The 20,085-nt window shown below is 46.8% G+C and overlaps 1 protein-coding gene across 6 annotated transcripts in view; it reads right to left on the reverse strand.

The window, feature by feature from the left end:
* The window catches only part of SMOC1 (SPARC related modular calcium binding 1), a 146,849-nt gene that overhangs the window by 23,482 nt on the left and 103,282 nt on the right, over window positions 1–20,085 (reverse strand). For 4 of the 6 annotated variants that reach the window (XM_044924595.1, XM_044924594.1, XM_044924593.1 and 1 more), the window contains exons 6-7: window positions 16,271–16,360; window positions 14,220–14,300 (exon numbers count right to left, since the gene is read on the reverse strand). In XM_044924595.1, coding sequence (XP_044780530.1) covers window positions 14,220–14,300; window positions 16,271–16,360 — 171 coding nt within the window. 6 annotated transcript variants of the gene reach the window in all.

The following is a 20,085-nucleotide window of genomic DNA, read 5'->3' on the forward strand; positions in this document are numbered from 1 at the left end:
TCAGTAATGGGCACTTTTGTTAACTCAAACTCATCATGAGCCTCTACAATAAGTGTTACTATACTCTAATAATAGTATAGTCACTGAGCAGACTGGCTGTGTGATTTCCCCAAAGTCAATAATGAGGAAGTGGCAGAGCCTGCATTCTAGCCCAAACAGTCTGTTCCCAGGCCATGGCCTTCATCCTTCTTAAATATCAGCTCTCACTGCCATGGGCTAATCTGATTTTTATTCTAACATATGTTTTTCTTTTACTCGGTATCGTAGACAGTTACAAGATGGTACCAGTGGATTGTACCTCCCTGTATTCACGCCATTGGATAGACCCTGCACGCTGTCTCTGATTTGCTTTGACCAGTGGAAGGGATAGGGGTGACAGTACCGTTTCCAGACCTAGACCTGAAGACTCCTTACAATTTCCACTTGCCCTTTCTTGCAGTCCACCCTGAGACCCCTCCATAAGGAAGCCAGTCCATCCCCCTGGAGGATGAAAGACCACAAGGAAGAAAACCAAAGGGGTTCAACCCAGAGCCAGCACCACCCACCAGGTGTAAGGGTGAGGTCATCCTGGACATCCCAGCCCAGGTGACCCTCCAGTCGGACAAGTCCAGGAGTAAGTGCAGCCACGATCCATCAAGGAACCACCACTAACACCGTAGAAAGAAGAAATTATTTTTGCTGTAAGCCTTTACATTTCTGGGTGGTCTGTTACCCAGCAATAGATAACTGAAACACTCAGACTTGCTCAACTCTTTATCAAAGTGTGTGTGTGCATGTGCTCAGCTGCTCAGTCATGTCTGACTCTTTGGGACCCCATGGACTGTAGCCCGCCAGGCTCCTCTATCCACGGGATTCTCCAGGCAAGAATACTGGAGTGGGTTGCCATGCCTCCCTCCAGGGGATCTTCCTGACCCAAGGGTCAAACCTGAGTCTCTTGCATCTCCTCTATTGGCAGGCAGATTCTTTACCACTGTGCCATCTGGGAATCCTCTTTATAAAATTATCCCATAAGTATTATATACCCCACAAGTATTGCAGCCCTCTTGGACCCCTCAACCAATCAATCAATCAATCAATTATTCCTTTAGTGCTTCTCCAGAGGTCATGCAAATGCTGATCAGTACATAACGGGAGGCATAAGCTTATTCTGCATCTGAAGACGCAGAAGCCAGCTCCACCCTTAGGGCCATTGCTACCCTCTGCCCTTCTCAATCACTCCCAAACAAATCTCAAAATTGACAACTGTGAAGAAGTCACCTTCCAGAATGCAAGCCAGGGGACCTATTTCAAGGGTCTGTCCACTGGTTCAGAAAGGAAGCTCCTCAGAAGTTGACACTCGCTGTTCTGAAACATTCAGTCTCTGATCAGGGAAGTTCAGGGAAAGATGAGACGATTAGAAGGTCCAGCCTGATAACTCTGAGAATGGGCTGGGACATCTGTAAACACTGGGAAGACATAAACATCGGGGGAGAGGGAACAGGCAGGCCTTGTTCAGGGTGACTCGGGAATACCTAACCACACATTCTTGCACTCAAGCACACTCAGCCCTTCTAATCCATTCCGAGACAGTGCAGACAACAAGTGAGAGCCGATGCACTCCCCACCTGGCAGTGGGTCATTTCACTCTCACTCACAAACCTCCGGCTGCCTGAGAGAAGAAACACAACAGAGAAGTAGCCCGTGGAAGGAATGAAAACGCGGTCCAACTCTTGCCACCGGAAAGCACACAGCCCTCCCCACCAATCACACAGCAGCGGAGCAAAGCAGGGCTGTGCCTGGGTGGGAGTGGGCAGGGAGGGGGGCCGGGGAGAGAGAGACCAGGCCGAACCAGACAACACAAACCCTGTCTGCAGGCCCAGGGTGCAGATTCTCGGCTGTCCAGCCAAGACGGGAGGAGTGTGGAAAACAGCCTTGTCTGCTACGGCCAGCCCCTGCCTCTGCACCTCTCAATGACCCATGGTAATTAGGAGCAATGGAGAGCGTGGACAATTTCAACCCCCAACTAACCCTCCATCTCGATTTTAGCCCAGTTTATCCTTTGTTTCTGGGAACATTTTCTTCTTTATCCTCTGTTTCTTTTTTCTTCTTTACTTAAAAAAAAAATGTCCAACAAACATAAACATGAAAAGATTCAAGTTTCAGGTCCTTGGGCTGGTCTTTCTCTCTGGCTGCTGCATTCCAGAGAAGCTGCTGACGGAAGGAACAGACAGAAAAGCTGGGAGGCTGGGTAACCAAACACCCGAGTGAGCAGGTATTGACGAGCCAGGCATATCTTGAACTCTTTGGAGAAGGAGCTGGGGAGCCATATAGTGATGGAGACCCAGAGGGAGACAGGAGGAGAGAGAAGGCAGAAGTCAGACAGCATCAGCAGTGGTGGGGGCTCTACAGAGAAACTGAACCAATAGAAAAAAAGAAAATATATATATATATTTGGATATGGCCATATATGTGGAGAGAGAGAGATTTATCTCAAAGATTTGGCTCCAAGCTGACAAGCTAGAAATTCAGGTAAGAGTGATGGGGCAGTCTCTAGTCCAACATCAATAGGTCAGGCCAGCAGGCTGGAAATTCAGGCAGGATTTTTATGTCACAGTCTGGAGGCAGCATGCCTTCTTTTCCAGGAAATCTCAAGTTTCACTCTTAGTGCCTTCAACTGATTGGATGAGGCCCACCCACACCACAGAGGATCATCTACTTTACTTCAAGTCAATTGATTATAAAAGTTAATCATGTCTAAAATAATACCTCTGCAGCAACATCCAAACTAGTGTTTGACCAAACTGACTACCGTGGCCTAGTCAAGCTGGCCCCTTAAATTAGTCGACACTGGGTCCCTAAGAAAAATGAGACCCAGAAAAAAGCCCAGTCTTATAGAAAACCATACACAGAAAAGCTGAGAAGAGTCATGGGTCCCAGAAACATGTATCAGGAAAGATGCCTCAGTGAATGATGCAATCTTCCCAGAGAAAGAACCAGAAGCTCTCCTCCGAGGGGAGGATCAGCTGGGAATTAAAGGCAGCTTTTCAGGCTGCCTCGACCAAGCACCGCCTATGTTGCAGACAGGGGAGTGGGGTGTGGACAGGGCCAACAAAAATGTCCTGAGAGCGATCAGTGCTCCTGGGGTTTCAGATCTAATGTGGGATCTGGGGTAACATGGAGATTGGGGCTCACAGAGAGGATGCAGAGGGGGTCGAGGGACTTCCTGGCCCCTGGGACTGGGTGTGTGCTGGCACCATGGCAGGCTCAAGAAGAGGTCAGAAAAGTCTCATAAGAGGCAGCAAGAAGAAAGAACTAGCCACGAGATCCTGACCTACCCTCATTCTAGGCCTCCTCCATCCCCAGAGCTTTCCCTGGGGGCCCCGCCTAGAGCAAGGCCTCCCTCTGCTCTCCTCCTGGACTCCTCACCCTGGGCACCAGGACTTAACAAGACTGCAATCTCCCAAGGGCAAGGGCCCTGTCGCAGCCTTCCTGACCCTTTCCCACATCCAGCCCTGAGCCCCAGCACCGCACTCATAGGAGAACCATGGAGACCCAGGTGTAAAGGATGCTCAGAGTGTACAGCCCCAGAACCCTGCTATTGCTTGAATACTTGCTGTGCCATCCCCAGCTGCAGGATTCTGTGCTAACCTGACACTCCAGAGATGGGTCCCCACGGCTGAGTCACTGCCAAGTGTGTGTGTTGGGGGCAGTGGGAGTTGGGGAGGGATGAGACCACAGAGTCTAGAAAAAGAAAATCTGTCCCTTTGACTCATCCTAGGAAATGCCACACTCAACCCTCAGACCATCCAGCACTAGATTTTCTTAAAAGAAAAATCAATACATGGTACCTGCCTGAAAAACAGGAGCAGTGTATCTATGCTGTAAAAGGAATTGTCCCACCGGGCCAAGAATACCAAGGAAAAAGTAGCGTTGTGTCGTCTACAATTACCCTGAAACCCTTCAAATACCTCACACCCACCTAGTCTCTTATCAAAAATGAATGAAATGCTGAAGGATAACACAAAATAACAAGCTAAAGTTTTTAACAAGTTAAAAAAAAAACCTTTCCTGAAATTCCAGAACATGAAATTCCAGAGGCATAAGAAATTGCGTGGCTCCTGCCTCAGGGTTGGCACGAGTGGCGTGTGCTCTGGGGAGTTTCACAGAGGATCTGGCCGATGAAGAAACTGCAGGAACAAAAGGAGGGACTGGAGGGACCAGGTTTGAAGGCACTGACTTCCTGTTTCCGAAGAGCCAGTCCTGTGACTGGACATGCGGACTCCAGGGAGGAGATGCTGCAGGATGTATGATCTCGGACAGTTCGCACGACACCACTGAGCAGCCCTTTCTATTTATTAAGCCACATGTGTCAGCACCTGCGACCGCTTTTCTGTCCTCCCGTCATGCCGAGCAGTGAGCTTCCACTTGGCTGTCATCAATCCCCTAGTCTCAGAGTCATCCAGGGACTCCAAGTAACCCCTGAAGAGGAGGGGAACCCACAGAACCATTCCTCAGAGCTCCCTCTGAAACAGACAGTGGCCAAGAAAAGGACAGGTCTTGCCAGGGCAGGGAAGAAGCAGACCCCCTGACAAATAGAACAACGTCAACCCTTGAAACTGCTCAGGTGTGTAGCAAGCAGGGGTGGACGTAGAGAGAATAGACACAGAATACGCACAGATTTAAAATGGTCACCTCTACCATGGGAATAGGTTTCTCCGAATGACCCTTTAATCAAGGGAGGGCAGAGGATTCGATGGTTGGATGGCATCACTGACTCAATGACCATGAATCTGAGCAAACTCCGGGAGATAGTGAAGGACAGGGAAGCCTGGCGTGCTGCAGTCCACAGGGTCACAAAGAGCCAGACACAACTTAGAGACTGAATAACATGATGCTAAAGCTGAAACTCCAGTACTTTGGCCACCTCATGCGAAGAGTTGACTCATTTGAAAAGACTCTGATGCTGGGAGGGATTGGGGGCAGGAGGAGAAGGGGACGAGAGAGGATGAGATGGCTGGATGGCATCACTGACTCGATGGACATGAGCCTGAGTGAACTCCGGGAGTTGGTGATGGACAGCGAGGATGGGGTCGTAAAAGAGTCGGACACGACTGAGTGACTGAACTGAACTGAACAACAAAGAGGCCTTGATATGAGAGCTGTTGATGGGCTCGGAGCCCTGGGCAAGGCCCTTATTAGTCTGGGCTCCTTTTTCTCATTTAAAATGAAGCAGTGGTAGACTTCCCTGATGGTCCGGTGGTTAAGAATCCAATTGCTAATCCAGGGGTAGTGGGCTTGATCCCTGGTCTGGGAACATTCCATATGTCATGGAGCAACTTGACTTCTAGCAAGATGGAAGAAGCCAATTACAAGCCTGTGTGCTACCACTACTGAGCCCAGGCACCTAGAGCCCGAGCTCTGCAACAAGGGAAGCCACCATGATGAGAAGCCCATGCACCGCAACAAAGAGTAGCTCCCACTCATCGCAACTAGAAAAACCTGCCTGCACCAATGAAGACCCAGAGCAGCCAAAAATAAACAAATAATATGAAGACTCTTGAGAGTCCCTTGGACTGTAAGGAGATCAAACCAGTCAATCCTGAAGGAAATCAACCCCACATATTCATTGGAAGGACTGGTGCTGAAGCTGAAGCTCCATTACTTTGGCCACCTGATTTGAAGAGTAGACTCAGTGGAAAAGACCCTGATGCTGGGAAAGATCAAGGGCAGGAGGAGAAGGGGACGACAGGATGAGATAGTTGGATGGCATCACTGACTCGATGGACATGAGTCTGAGCAAACTCCGGGAGATGGTGAAGGACAGGGGAAGCTTGGCAGGGTGCAGTCCATGGGGTCGCAAAGGGTCGGAAACAACTGAGCGACTGAACAACAATACATCTCTTTAAAAAGGCAAATGCAGCAGGGGTACTAGAGGTGGCCACCGCCATAGCCCACCCCTTACAGCCAGGCCAGAGTTTCCCCACGGCTCCGGGCCTGAGCCAGCTCAGGCTCCCCCACCCCAGGAGAGCCCTAGAACCAGGAAGCAGCTGAGCACAGGGCAAGGCTGCCGTTTTGCCCCCAGGCCTCGCTCCCCCAACCCCCACTCCTGCCATGGCCGTACTGCGTCCAACTGCCTGTGGCTTAGAACCCACCCCCGCCAAACAAAACTAACAATGCCCGCCTCGTGTCCCCGACACACCCACTCACAGGCGTGTGTGCAGTAGGCTCTGTAAATAGGGCCCGGTGCTCGGATGAAGTGCTGTGGGTCAGGAGGCGTAAGGGAAAATTACAAACCAACCAGCCTGTCTAAATAATTTCTCTCTGGGGCACCTAAAATGGGCATGCACGGTTCACCGTTGTCTGAAGTCGTACCCTCTGTCTTCCCACACAGACAGACGCTGAGAACTGGAGGAAAACAAGATCTAAATTCTACAGAAGATACTTCTTCTAGGATAGACTGTCCCAATATAGCATATAGGCACTTTTTTTAAACTTTTTCCCCAAAGCATCACTGACTCACAGCCACTCGAATTTTAGAAAAGGCGCCATCTCTATTGACTCATGCTCATATGACCCTTCCACCAAAAAGAATATGAAACTCTTCACAGTGGTTTTGCAATGACAAGTACTCAGAAGTGGCAAGCTGGCATCTCTGTAGTTTTTCTCACTAACTTCGATGACCTTGACCTGACAAGCTCTTCCTTTAAGGACAAGAGCTAGCAAACAAAAATTCAGGTGAGAAGGAAGGAGGGGTCGTGGAAGGGGGAGATGGAAGAGAGATCTTTTTTAGTTTGTCAAATAAAGTATCATAATTTCACTCTTCTCCTCCAAACAATAACGTGGCACATATGAGTGTGCTCATAAACTATATACCCTGTCTACTTCCAAAGTCTTCTTACAAATAAACCCAGAATGAGGCTGCTCAGACCAAAGCAGAGATGGCAGCTGACTTCTAACAAGTTGGAAGAAGTCAGTTACAATTATCTCAGCAGGGCCTTCGATTAGTTTTTTCTTTTTTTTTTTCCAGCAGCAGAGGCCAAAAGTAGAACATTAGGATGTGGTGTGTTTGCTCTTACCACCACAAGCATACAAACTCAATAAAATCTTTGCTAGTGGAGCAAGTTCCAGACCCCTCCCAGTCACACTGCACCTCTATGTTCCAAACAGACAACATGGGGTGAAGGAGCAAGGCGACTGGGAAAACCGATCTTAAAACAAGATTAAAATGGACTGTGAGGCTAGGCTCTCTGGGGCCTCCAAATGTGTTTCAGATTCTCTTAGCAAAGGGAGAACTTAAGAAAGGCCTTTGTTGTCGGAGAGAAAGTCATAAGAATGACCACCCATCCCCATCCCTGGCTCTTATTCTACTGGCCATGATGGACCAAGACACCTGCAGAAGATACGTGGGCAGACATCCAGAAGGCCAGTGATAGAAATAAACATCAAGGATTTGTTTTTACATAGATATTTTAAATGCACCCCAGCCCAGCCCCATCCGCGGCTGCTAACGTTAGTGGATTACTCATTCTTCCTTCCAATCACGTCATGCGCAAGTCTCCAGGTGGCTGTGGGGTATTTGCTTACAACGGCTACCGCTGGTTTCCCTGAAAACTGTTTGTTTTTCCAGGCCTCAGGTCATTACATCACCCCGCGGTTTCTGGGCAGACCAAGAGCACTGGTTTAGGGGGTGGGGGATCCAGCTGGGAGGTGCTACTGCCTTTGTGACCCCAAGTCCCAGCTCTAGGAGCAGCCATCCCAGCAGGAACTTCCAGGTAAGGGAAGTGTATCCAAAAGGTGACCGAGGGGCCCAAAGTAGGCCTAGGAGAGCACTGTTCCGACCCTGGCAGGTCAGGACAGGATGCTGAAAACAGCTTACTTGTGATTCGGATGGTATCTGAGGCAAACACTCTCACGTTCAAGGAGGGCGGGGGTGCATTTCCACCTGTGTCCCCCCTGGTGGCTGGTCTCCAGGGAGCAGAGTTACCAGCAGCTGCTGCATTTGCAGATGGACAGAAACAAGGTCTGCCAGGCAAACAGGTGAGGAAGGAAAGACACAGTCTATTTGAATTGAACCCACAGCGCCAGGTGCTAGGGCCTCTTGAAGTCAGATCATGACGTTAACTAGAAAAGACGGAGATAAAGGAAAGAAAGGGATGGGAGGAGAGAAGTCAAAGGACCTCACAGGTGGCCACCGGTGAGAACCAGGCCAGGAAAGAGGGAAAGGGCTGTAGTACACGCCTTCAGGGCATCATCTGCATGAACAGCAAAGTGAAGGCTCACACGACCACATTTCCTGAGAGAGAATATTTTCCTAGAGGAGAAAGCACAGAATTTTGTCACACAGAAAGAGAGAGAGGGAAAAAAAAAAGACTTTTATAAATCACATGCTGTAGCAACATGTCCGCATGTAACAAAATTAGAAGCAGTTAAGATATGGATGAAAGATGAGATGAAGCCTAGTTTTTGTCATTTCTTGGATCTCTGTACTCTCTTCTCTAACATGTAAGTGATTACAGTTTTTTTTTTAATCTAGTTATAATAAGAAATGCTTTGATCACTAGCCCCTGGTACCAAAATCTCAGCAAGAGTTTGTTTTCTTATAAAAGCAGTTTGTTTTCTTATAAAAGTGTTTTCTTATACACATGTTTCTGGCCAGCACGTGTATATAGGAGAAGATGCTCGCTGTCAAATTCTAGGATGTTCGCTACCAGGTGCATTGTCTGCCTGGCTGCAAGAAGAACTCCTGGTACAAAGGAGGCGAGAATCAAACACAAGTTCAACAGGCCAACTTGCTGCTGTGGACCCTGCCATGTACTCAGAGGGTGACCCTGACCATGATAAGCCTACGACAAAGCCTTAAAAACAGGGACCAAAACCTTCAGGAGGAGGGAAGGAGACAGGATAAGTCTGCAGGCCTAAGTGTCATGTTGTTGCAAAACTTCAGCTGCCCGGTGGAACCTTTCCAACGTCAACAGTCCCCAGGCCAGAAACCAAGCCTGGCGTCACAGGGTCTGAGCGTGAAAGAAGGATGTTTGGGGTGTAAGAGAAGCTGGGATGGCCTTTTTCCTCTGGGAGAGAGAGAGCTGAGGAGGAGAGGGCTCACTCAGTCGGCTCACAGAGTTCCACTCCAACCTCCCCAGGGGTGTGGGTGGAAGCTCTCCGGACTCAGAATCTTTCATCAAACTCTAATGGGGAGTGTCCCAGGGGCCCCATGCAGAGGCTGCTGTCCATTCCAGACCCCAGACCCAGACAAGTTATCATTCAAGTCTATGTGACTTCTCATCAAACCAAGTGAAATCATGTGAAAAGGGGCCAATACAGCACATCAAGGTAGTCCATTGAGGTGTTTTCAATAATTTATGTGCTCCTACTGGGTGCCAGGCCTTTTAGATACACTGAATTCTCAGGAAAATCCTGCAAGGCATTAACGACTTTATCTAATAAATAAGGAAATCAAGGTTCAGGGTAGCTAATTATTAACTTTCTCAAGGTCACCCAGCCTCTCGGTAGGAAGCAGCCAGTTCTACTGTTGTTCAGTCACTCTGTGGTGTCCGACTCTGCAACCCTATGGACTGCAGCACACCAGGCTTCCCTGTCCATCACCATCTTCTGGAGCTTGCTCAGATTCATATCCATTGAGTTGGTGATGCCATCCAACCATCTTGTCCTCTGTTGTTCCCTTCTCCTCTTGTCTTCAATCTTTCCCAGCATCTTTGCATCAGGTGGCCAAAGGACTGGAGCTTCAGCCTCAGCCTCAGTCCTTCCAATGAATATTCAGCACTGATTTCTTTTAGGATTGACTGGTTTGATCTTCTTGCAGTCCAAGGGACTCTCAAGAGTCTTCTCCAACACCACAGTTCAAAAGCATCAATTCTTCAGCTCAGCCTTCTTTATGGTCCAACTCTCACATCCATAGAATTGCCTGATACCAGACCATGCTCATGCCATTACATGGTTGAGCTCTTCTGTATACAAAAGATTCCCTACCCTCCCACCTAAGAAGGCCAAGCCTCAGGATGCTTTCTGGGCAACCCCCTTGTGAGAGCATGCACGGGAAAGGATGTTAAAGCTCACAGGAGAGGTGAAAGTGCTACGTGAGCCACCTGAAGAATTTAACGCTAATACAGGCTTCCCACGGCACGTCAGCAAACATCTCAGGAGACACAGCCCCTACTTCCAAGAAAGAGACCACAAAATGTGAGAAAGACACACTTCTACTCACGATCCCACCCACATGCTTCTACTTCAATCTTATATAGGCTTCCCTGGTGGCTCAGTGGTAAAGAATCCGCCTGCCAATGCAGCAGACATAGGTTCAATCCTTGGGTTGGGAAGATCCCCTGGAGGAGGAAATGGCAACCCGCTCCAGTATTCTTGCCTGGGAAATCTCATGGACAGAAGCCTGGTGGGCGACCGTCCATGAAGCCACAAAGAGTCAGACACGACTTAGCGACTGAACAACAACAATGCAGCAATCATATACCAGCAGCCAGCACACTTTTTTAATGTAAAGGATCAGATCATATTTTAGGCTTTGTAGGCCAAACAGTCTCTGACACAACTCTTTAACTTGACAGTCACAGCATGGAAACAGCCATAGATGACTGTACATAAACAAATGGACATGGCTGTGTTCAAATAAAACTTTATTTGCAAAATCAGTCATGAGGCCTTTTGCCAACCTGTTATGCATGTATGAGACATGATGGCCTTCACAAAGAATTACATCAAAAAGGTTGGCAGGCACTCTGTCAGTATTACCACTTGACCATGATGGAGAATGTCCCAGTTTCTTAGAAAATGCCCACGGTATCAATCTTTGATAATGATCTCTGGTCTCAGTTTCTCTCTTGGAACCTTTAGCTCTCTCCCAACTATCTTGTCCTATATGCCAACCTCACAGATATAACTGGGGCCAACCATGGAAAAATAAGGTGACTGGGCCCCTCTGACAAAAGTAAGAGGGTTGTACCTGCCTGGAAACCATTTCTCAGCATGACCCCATACTCATGCAGTTGGAAACTACTCAGAGGAAGAAGGAGTGGAAAGAAGGACTTGAGTGGAAGCAAACATTATCAAACTTGACATCGCCCTTCATCACATACAAAGAACATAGCCCCAAAGTAGGCACTGTATTCCCAGAGAAATTGTTTTCTTCAGCCCTGCCACTTACTACAAAGGTCCATCTAGTCAAAGCTATGGTTTTTCCAATAGTCATGTATGGATGTGAGAGTTGGTCAATAAAGAAAGCTGAGTGCTTAAGAATTGTTGCTTTTGAACTGTGGTGTTGGAGGAGACTCTTGAGAGTCCCTTGGACTGCAAGGATATCCAAGCAGTCCATCCTAAAGGAAATCAGTCCTGAATATTCATTAGAAGGACTGATGCTAAAGCTGAAACCCCAATACTTTGGCCACCTGATGCAAGGAACTTACTCATTTGAAAAGACCCTGATGCTGGGAAAGATTGAAGGCGGGAGGAGAAGGGGACAACAGAGGACGAGATGGTTGGATGGCATCATCAACTCAATGGACATGAGTTTGAGAAAACTCCAGGAGTTGGTGATGGACAGGGAGGCCTGGCGTGCTATAGTCCATGGGGTTGCAAAGAGTTGGACATGACTGAGCGACTGAACTGAACTGAAATGAACCACTTACTAGCTGTGAACCAGGACATGTTACTTCCTCTCTCTTGGCCTTTGACTCTTCATCTATAAGACAAGGATGACAACACTTATCTCAAGTGTTATGGCGATGCTCAAAGAGAACACATAGCTGATACAGGTAGCTGATGGCTGTGAGGACAGTGACAATTCCGTCTTTATTGATGAAGACCCTTTCTGCTGCATCCTTCTCCGAAGCAATCAAATGCGTTAAGCAAAATTCTCTAATAGATATGACACACAGGCACTAAAGCCCTTGCCTTCACAGAGTATAGCCTAGATAGAGAAATTAACCACTGGTAGGTGAAAAAGGGGTTCCCAGGTGGCCCCAGTAGTAATGTACCAAACTGCCAATGCAGGAGACAGAAGAGATATAGGTTTGATCCCTGGGTCAGGAAGATGTCCTGGAGGAGGTCATGGCAATCCACTCCAGTATTCTTGCCTGGAGAATCCCACGGACAGAGCCTGGCAGGCTACAGTCCATGGGGTTGCAAAGAGTTGGACATGACTGAAGCAACATAGCACACACAGGTGAAAAGAATCACAAAAGCAGTTGCTAAAGGTCAAATGTTTCAGGCAAAAAGTACCACATAATTTCAGAGAGAGCTCTCCCTCCTATCTACCCCTTGGGCACCAGATGAGAGGTGAGCCCCCTACTGGGGACTTTTTGCAGATACCACTTACAGATAGCACAGGTACCAAGACTTCTCTTTGACTTACCATATTTGCTTAACAGTGAGGGAAGAGTGGAGGAAAGGTCGAAGAAGAAGCTTCCTAATAGATGCTTCTGCTTAAGGTGACAATTACAAATTCTTTCCTAATTAAGGAATTCTCACTATAAGCAGTATCATTGAAAGTGAAAAGTGAAATTCGCTCAGCCGTGTCCAGTGCTTTGCCACCCATGGACTATGCAGTCCATGGAATTCTCCACGCCAGAATACTGAAGTGGGTAGCCGTTCCCTTCTCCAGGGGATCTTCCCAAGCCAGGGATCAAACTCAGTCTCCCGCATTGCAGGCGAATTCTTTACAGTCCTAATTTTCCCACCAAAGATGATGATAGTAATAAATATAATGTAGTTACAATTTATCATGCACTTACTGTTTATCACTTAGTCAGGCATTAAGTAATATACAGACTAACTTAGTTAACCTTTACTCACCATCCTTTAAGGGGGAGATTATTATTGCAGCTGAGCACTGAGGCTTGGTGGGGAGGGAGGGAGGCATTTGACCTCAGTGGGTGTTTGACTTCACTTGATTTGACTTCACTTGACTTCACTAAGCGTTGGAGCCAGAAAGAGAACCCAAAATCAGTGTTTTAACCATGGCCCCTGTTCTGTCAAAGACTCTGGCCCACAGGATGTCACATGGGCTCCTTCCCACCCCAGTGTCCCAGGTCTCCTCCAGCTTCTGTCAAACAGGGAACCAGACATGGGCCAGGGTCCTTGGCCAAGAAAATCAATCGATGCCATGTGGCTTCACCTCACGGTCTAAACCATTCCACGCACCCCAGTGTCCACAACCTTTAGGACAAAGCTGGCAAACCATACAGATAACCAAAAGGGGGGCAAGGACAGCTCACTCATTCACTGATGCTCATACAAAACTCTGCCTCCCAGGTGAAAGGGATGTATCTTTAGTTCACAGTCCTTGCTATTTATCAGGAAAAGATGATATGGCTAAATTCAATAACCAGGCAGAAATATGCCAAGTGGCATTTCTCAGAATGAAGTCTGAGGCTGAAAGAAGAATAAGTCCCCCTGATAGAGAAATAAATTGGGTCTGTTAATAACACATTGATGGACATCTAGTTTCTATTGATGGTAAATGAACTTTATCAACTTTGGTCTTCATTGATGGTAAATGAACTCTATAATCTGATCACTCTTCAGAAATTATTACCTTTCTATAAGAATTCCGGTTTCCCTGGTGGCTCAGTGCTAAAGAATCCGATTGTCAATGCGGGAGACGTGAGTCTGATATCTGGGTCAGGAAGGAAGGAAATGGCAACCCATGCCAGTATGCTTGCCTGGGAAACCCCATAGACAGAGGAGCCTTGTGGGCTACAGTCCAGGGGTTCGCGAAAGAGTTGGACACGACTTGGAAACCAAACAACAACTACAAGGGTTCAACCAGTACTAAAACCTGGACACTTACAAGATCTTGAAAGATCAAATTAGAAAAGACGTGATTGCAGGCAGTTAGTTAGAGCCTTAAAAACACATAGATCCAAGGTTCTTAAGGTTTGAAGTCCAACTTCTCTATGCCCAGCCATTCTTCCAAATCCTTCTGTATTGCACATAGAAAGTCAATTAAAATATTAAAACATACCATCAAACTATTTTTTTTTTAGCTAAAAGGATCAACTACTTATGAAAGATGATCCCTGAGTCCTAATTGAAGACAATTAAAGTTGGAAGAGATTAACTCATCTCATCTCCTCATTTTACAGCTGTGGAAGAAACTGAAGGCCAAAATGGTGAAATGACTTGCCCAACCCCACACAGTGACAGTCATGGAGTAACCATGTGGCACCCATGGGTAGATCAGGTATGCACATAATCCAAGGCAGATAATTTACCTGAATTTCTTATGTTGGTGTTGTTCAGTTTGGAGTCCTTGATTACCAAGTGCTTAATCCAGAGAGTGGGAGCTGTGATTTCTGGAAAAAAAAAAAGAAGAAGAGAGAAAATAAAGTCTGGGCAACAGAGAGTATGAAACTTGGGATGTAACCCCCAGACTTTTTAAAAGCCTGAGGCATCAAAGATAGAGCCATCTCCCTCATCCCATGTCCACTTCATCCCAACAGCCTCTTGCTTCCTCCCTATGGAAGCTCCTCTCTATCCGCTCAGATGAGCCAGCTAGGGCCTCTTGTGCTGGGAGGCAGAGTGGTCAGAGTCCAGAGGCATTGAGCCACTCCATCCAGGAATAAAAATATTATCCCAGGAGGTGAGCAAAATGGGCCAAGCCAAGTCTCTCTCAGCTGCTTCCCTGGAAGAAGATTTAAAGGAAATAAATCAACAAACCAAAGCCAAAGAACCACAGAGACCATTTTGGAAGAAACAGCTGAGCCAAAGCAGCTTTTAGCTCGCTGAGACTCTGCTCCACATGGGAAAGAAAGTAATGGGCCTAATGTGTGCTCCAATCTTTTTTCTACTGGTTTCTCATCAAACAGAGGCTAAATTCTTCATCCAGAGAGCTCCAGGAGGCCACCAGGCTCTCCAGGGCTGGGGTCACCCAGTGGACAGGTGATGTGGAAATCTGAGGATGCCCCTGAGCACTGGAGATGAGACCTTTCGTGAGTACATTGGAAAGGTCTTCCAAGTTGACGTGGTCTCCATTTCCTACCCAGACTGCCCAGGGTCCAGGGTCCCAGACTCGCCAATGATCTAGGACATTTGTGGATCACAGAAACATTTGAACTTCTAGGCATGAACACACATGTGTTCCACTCCATGGCCAGCTGCAAAGGCTATCTTGTGTTTCTGTCTAGAGCTGAGCCTGGGCTAGGGCCATCCTTAGCCAACAGTTCCAACAAGTGGCATCACTTCTTTTTGTTCCTCTGTCTCACTGTCCAGTCTTAGGATCCAAGCCTGGATATACTCAGCTGAAAGCTGCTAAAAGGTTGCTGTATATTGCACTGAGTGCCACATCTCGTTGTCAGACTTTCTAGAAACTGCACTCTGCCAAGATTCCTGCTCCCCCTCATGGGAACCTGGAGTATTTAGCAAAGCACGCTGAAGGAGGTAGGCCCTGAGCAGCTCAAACTCAAACTGAAGCCAGCCTTCTGCACCCAAGTTCCAGTTGTCCACTCCTCAGACCTCCAGAGATACCCAGCCTGTTTTGCCACCAACTACCGCTATTTCTCTTGATCTAGCATTTCTCTTCCCCCAGTGTCTGGACTCAACTCTCATGGCCCCTACAAGTCAGCCAAGCCAACTCCATGCACCAGTCTCTTTCCTGTGACTTTCCTCATTACACTGTTTTCACCATCCTCCCTCCTTCGTCCCTGCCTGGAACACCCTGATTCTTCCCTCACACTTTCAGATCCAGCTCAAGTTCCCTCTCTTCACAGAATCTTTTCCCAGACCACTGTGATCTCTTTCTTCTGGAAATGTCTATCACAGAGGAAATAAAACTGAGACCATGTAGCTTCATACATAAATTCTCCAATAGTTGCCACTCTGTTGAGAGCAAAGACTTTCATCTTATCTATTTCTCCTTCGTCCCCAGCAGGCCTCGCACAATGCTGGGTACAGAGCTCTACAAGGACTTGTAAGAGCTGACTCATTTAGAAAAATGATGCTGCCGGCCTGTCTTTCTCAGCCATGGCTCCTCGGTCTTGGCAGTTTGCAGGGTCCATCCAGGCTGTGTTATTGTTGGATGTTAGCGGCCAGGCAGGAAGCCTGGTGAGAACAGAGGGCCTTTCCAGAAGTGGAGGGTGTACTAGTTCCTGGGAGGGTTTACATTTTTTAAAAACGTTAAAAACAGCCTGGCTTAAACCGGGAAAAATTGAAATTAAAAAAGGAAAAAAAAATAATAGTAAAGCTTAAACAAACATCCGAAGGAAAGACCTGTCCCAAATCTGAAAACAGCGGGACAACTCAAATCTGAAGTAATACAGGAGCTTACCGTCTCCATCGAACACCGGCTGGGTCTCCATCGTGGGTGTCGGCTTAGACCCGTCATCTGAATTGAGGGTTAAAAAGAATCGAAAGGAGACTACCATTATTGAGGTAAATACTATCTACTCTCCAGCACTGTTGAATGGTTGGGGTTTGCACATGGCCCGGCCAAGTCCCAAAGAACAGATCAAAGAAAAAGAAAAGAAAGAAGAAAAGAGCAAGAAAGAAAAGAGCATCACAGAAGAGACACCAACAGTAAGACAAATCCAGGTGCATGCTCGCCATTCCAGGGAAGGAACCCAAGTTATCACGGCTCTGGGGGACCCATCTCATGACTGCAGCAGTGTGACTCTGTCAGCCCTTGCTCTTTCCCCAGGAAAGCTGGCAGCCCTGTCTTCCCAGGAGCCCTTAGCTCTGGCCAGGCACGTTGGGAGATGCTAGCACATCATAGCATCAAGCGCTGATGTCCCCAGCTCCTTCCTGCCCTCTTGTGCAAGGTGCCAACCCAGTGCCTTTCTAGTGGCCCTCACTGAAGAGTCTGAAGAAAACCAAAGACCATGGCGCCATTCCCTCCCAAACCCCTAGCTATTTTTCCGTCCTCATCTAAAAACGAAGTGAGGGTAAGAAGGACCATTCTCTCTCCAGCATGCTGAACTGAAAAGAATTGGGAATCCTTAGAACACTTTTAACTGTGAAACCAATTCCCAAGGAGAGATGGAGGCAGACAAAATGAGAGGGAACATGAGTAATTGCACTCTGGATTTCCTTTGAAATTTCTAACACAGATGCTAGGAGCAGAGAGTTCTCAGTGATAAAGTCCTAACACTTATGGTCATAGTAGTGTTGGCAGCTCTCTCTGCAGACCAAGAACCTCTACAGGTCAGAGTAAGTGCAGACTTTATCTCCCTTTCAGGACTTTGAATTATGTTCATCAAGATCCCCAAACCTTAATTTTGAACACTGTTTCTCAACTTTTGTTTTATTATTGTCTAAGGAGTATTTTTAGGCATTTTTCTCCTTAACTAGTTTCCTAATGAAATTTTAATAACAAAGATACACTGTATCTCTGTATACACTGTACATATCTCTGTATACACAGTACATATTTATGTACTGTATGTATGTCTGTACTTTATATGTAAAAATAGAAAGGGTTCTTTTGCACCCTCCCAAAACAATTTTCACCTCTTTGTTGAAAGCTGGGAACAGGTATCTTTACTTACATTGAGAATGCACAGATCCACGATTTTTCTCTTTTCTCCCTCAGCAAGAGGAAGGAAGGTGAGCACTGTGGTCTCAGACACTGTGGTTACACAATCCCTTCTTCCCAAGACCCCCAGCGATCTATGGGGACTAAACACTATATTCTCCAAGCATTAACTATTAATGGAGAATACAAGTTCTCATATCGTCTGCAACGCCGGTCAGATCATCAGTAATAACAACCTCCAGCATTTGGAGCTCCCAGAACTCTTGGCAGACTTCCCTGCATCTTATCAGGGGAAGGAGAAAGAACACAGAGAGCGGATCCCTTTTTTCACACCAATACCCCACCCCTGGGATCTTAAGACTCAATAGCTATGGAGATCCTGACCCTTGCTGGAGGCTGAGGCCAGCAACCTGAGAGTTGTGTGACACCTGACGCTGCTATTATTGCCATGTGCCGACGTAAGACCCAACTCCCACAGGGGCCAGGGCGATCCTGAACAAGCCGACAATCATCCCCGGACATGAGATGCCTCAGGAGGAGAGGAATAATGAAACTGAATATCTTATTTGCCTCAAACTGGAGTCCTGAACAGTCATCTTTTGACACCAAACTGCCCATTTGATCTGGAAGTCATTGAGGGAGAATAAACACAGTGAAAAAACACACAATGTCATTTTTTTAAATAGCATCACTTCCCCGACTCTATTAACACCCTTTCCGTTGAATTCAATGAACCACTGAATGAAGTCTTTTGGCAGCTGCAATGCACATTTGGTTGCTCCTGCCGGATGCAGGGTTCACAGTCTAAATAGCCCAGCACAGTGTGCTCAGCCCCTCCACACAAGGTGGCTTCCTTTCAGGAGTCTTTAAGGTAACAAAGAGAAAGTGAGAAATCAAACATTCTCACAGGGACAATGGTGACAAGCCAAGTGCAAAATGGCTTATGTGATATCTTGATATTCAATTAAAATCATCCCATACTCCAAGAGCTGTATCTCTCTCTCTCTCTGGAGCAGGAAGACAGAAAATACTCTGTTTATTTCTCCCATCACTGACAGGAGAGGCTGGGACGGCCCATCTGGTCCAGCAATCAGCAAAGAAGTCTGCTGCTCAAGGAGAGGAAGGAGGGTTTCCAGTCTCCCCCTGCCCCGGGGAAGTCGAGGACCTCCACGATTGCCCAGATGCAGGTTCAGAAGCCCACAGAGCGTGAAGCCATGTGTAGGGAGCGAATCTTCCTGCAGGGTAGGGTCACCGAGGGTGAAGACATACACCTGCACAGCCACCATGGAGGCCCTAGCTGGAAATCTTTATGAAGTGAGAAAAGACAAGGTGCCCTGCTGCCAGGAGAACCACCTGTGACATCCAGCATGCCCCAAGGATGGGGAGCCAAGCCAAAGCCAACAGGACCCTCTGACCATCATCTCCGGGCACCTGGGCACCTGGCGTCCAACCCAGCAAACAAGCGCACCCTTCTCCCAAACATAGGTCCAAGGCCTGGGTCCAAGGTCCACATCAAGCCTGCTTCCTGGCAAGCCCTGGGGCGACACCGGGCCCCACGCTGGGCCCTGGGGAAAGAGAAAAGCTTCTACGTGTATCCCTGGCCTCCCAGTTTCCAGTGGGGTCACTGTGCAGACTCCGGCTTTATATCCACTAAGTTAGATAACCTGAACCCCTTGCTTTTCTTCTCTGGGCAGTGATATCCTCTTCTAAAAGTGAAGGATGACTGCATTCTAGCCTCAGGACACTGTGGCTATAAAAGACTCTACAGGCCTCTTAAAGAAGGCATTAAATCATCAAGTGTTAAATCATCTTATCCAACTGCTTACTTTTAAAATTGGATTTGCAGCATGAAAATTCGACAGTTTTTAAAATAAAAAATCAAGTAAACCTTACAACTCAATAAGAAGACCAACAGCCTGATTTCAAAATGGGTAAAATATTTCAATAGACATTTCCAAGATCGACAGACAGCTAATAAATACGCAAAAAGGTGTTCGATAACATTAACTGTTAGGAAACCACACATCAAAACCATGATGAGATACCACCATGTACCTACTAGAATGGCTAAAAATTTTTTAAAAGACACTATCAAGTGACAAGGATATGGAGGAGCTCAAATTCTCATTCACTCTTCATGGGAATATAAAATGGGGTAGCCACATTGGAAAAGAGTCTGACAATTTCTTTAAAAATTAAACATAAACTTACCAATCAATCTTGAAATTTTACTCCTGGGAATCTATCCAAGAAAAATAAAGACATATCCGCCCAAAGACATATATACACATATTCATAGCAGCATTATTCATTAATAGCCTCAAACTGGAAATAATCCAGATGTTCTTCTATTGGTGTAGAGGTAACCGAATTGTGATACATTCATACAATGGAGTATTATTTAGCAATTAAAAAGAAAGAATTACTGATACATATAATAATATAGCTGGCTTCAAAAATATTACACTATATAAAGAAGCCACACGCAAATACTACATATGGTATGACCTCATTATGTAAAATGCCTAGTAAAGGTAAATCTATAGAGACAGAAAGCAGATACATGGTTGCCTGGAGGAGAGAGTCAATATAACTATAAATGGGTACAAGGT

Source organism: Bubalus bubalis, chromosome 11 (genome assembly GCF_019923935.1).
Source record: "Bubalus bubalis isolate 160015118507 breed Murrah chromosome 11, NDDB_SH_1, whole genome shotgun sequence".
Taxonomy (NCBI): domain Eukaryota; kingdom Metazoa; phylum Chordata; class Mammalia; order Artiodactyla; family Bovidae; genus Bubalus; species Bubalus bubalis.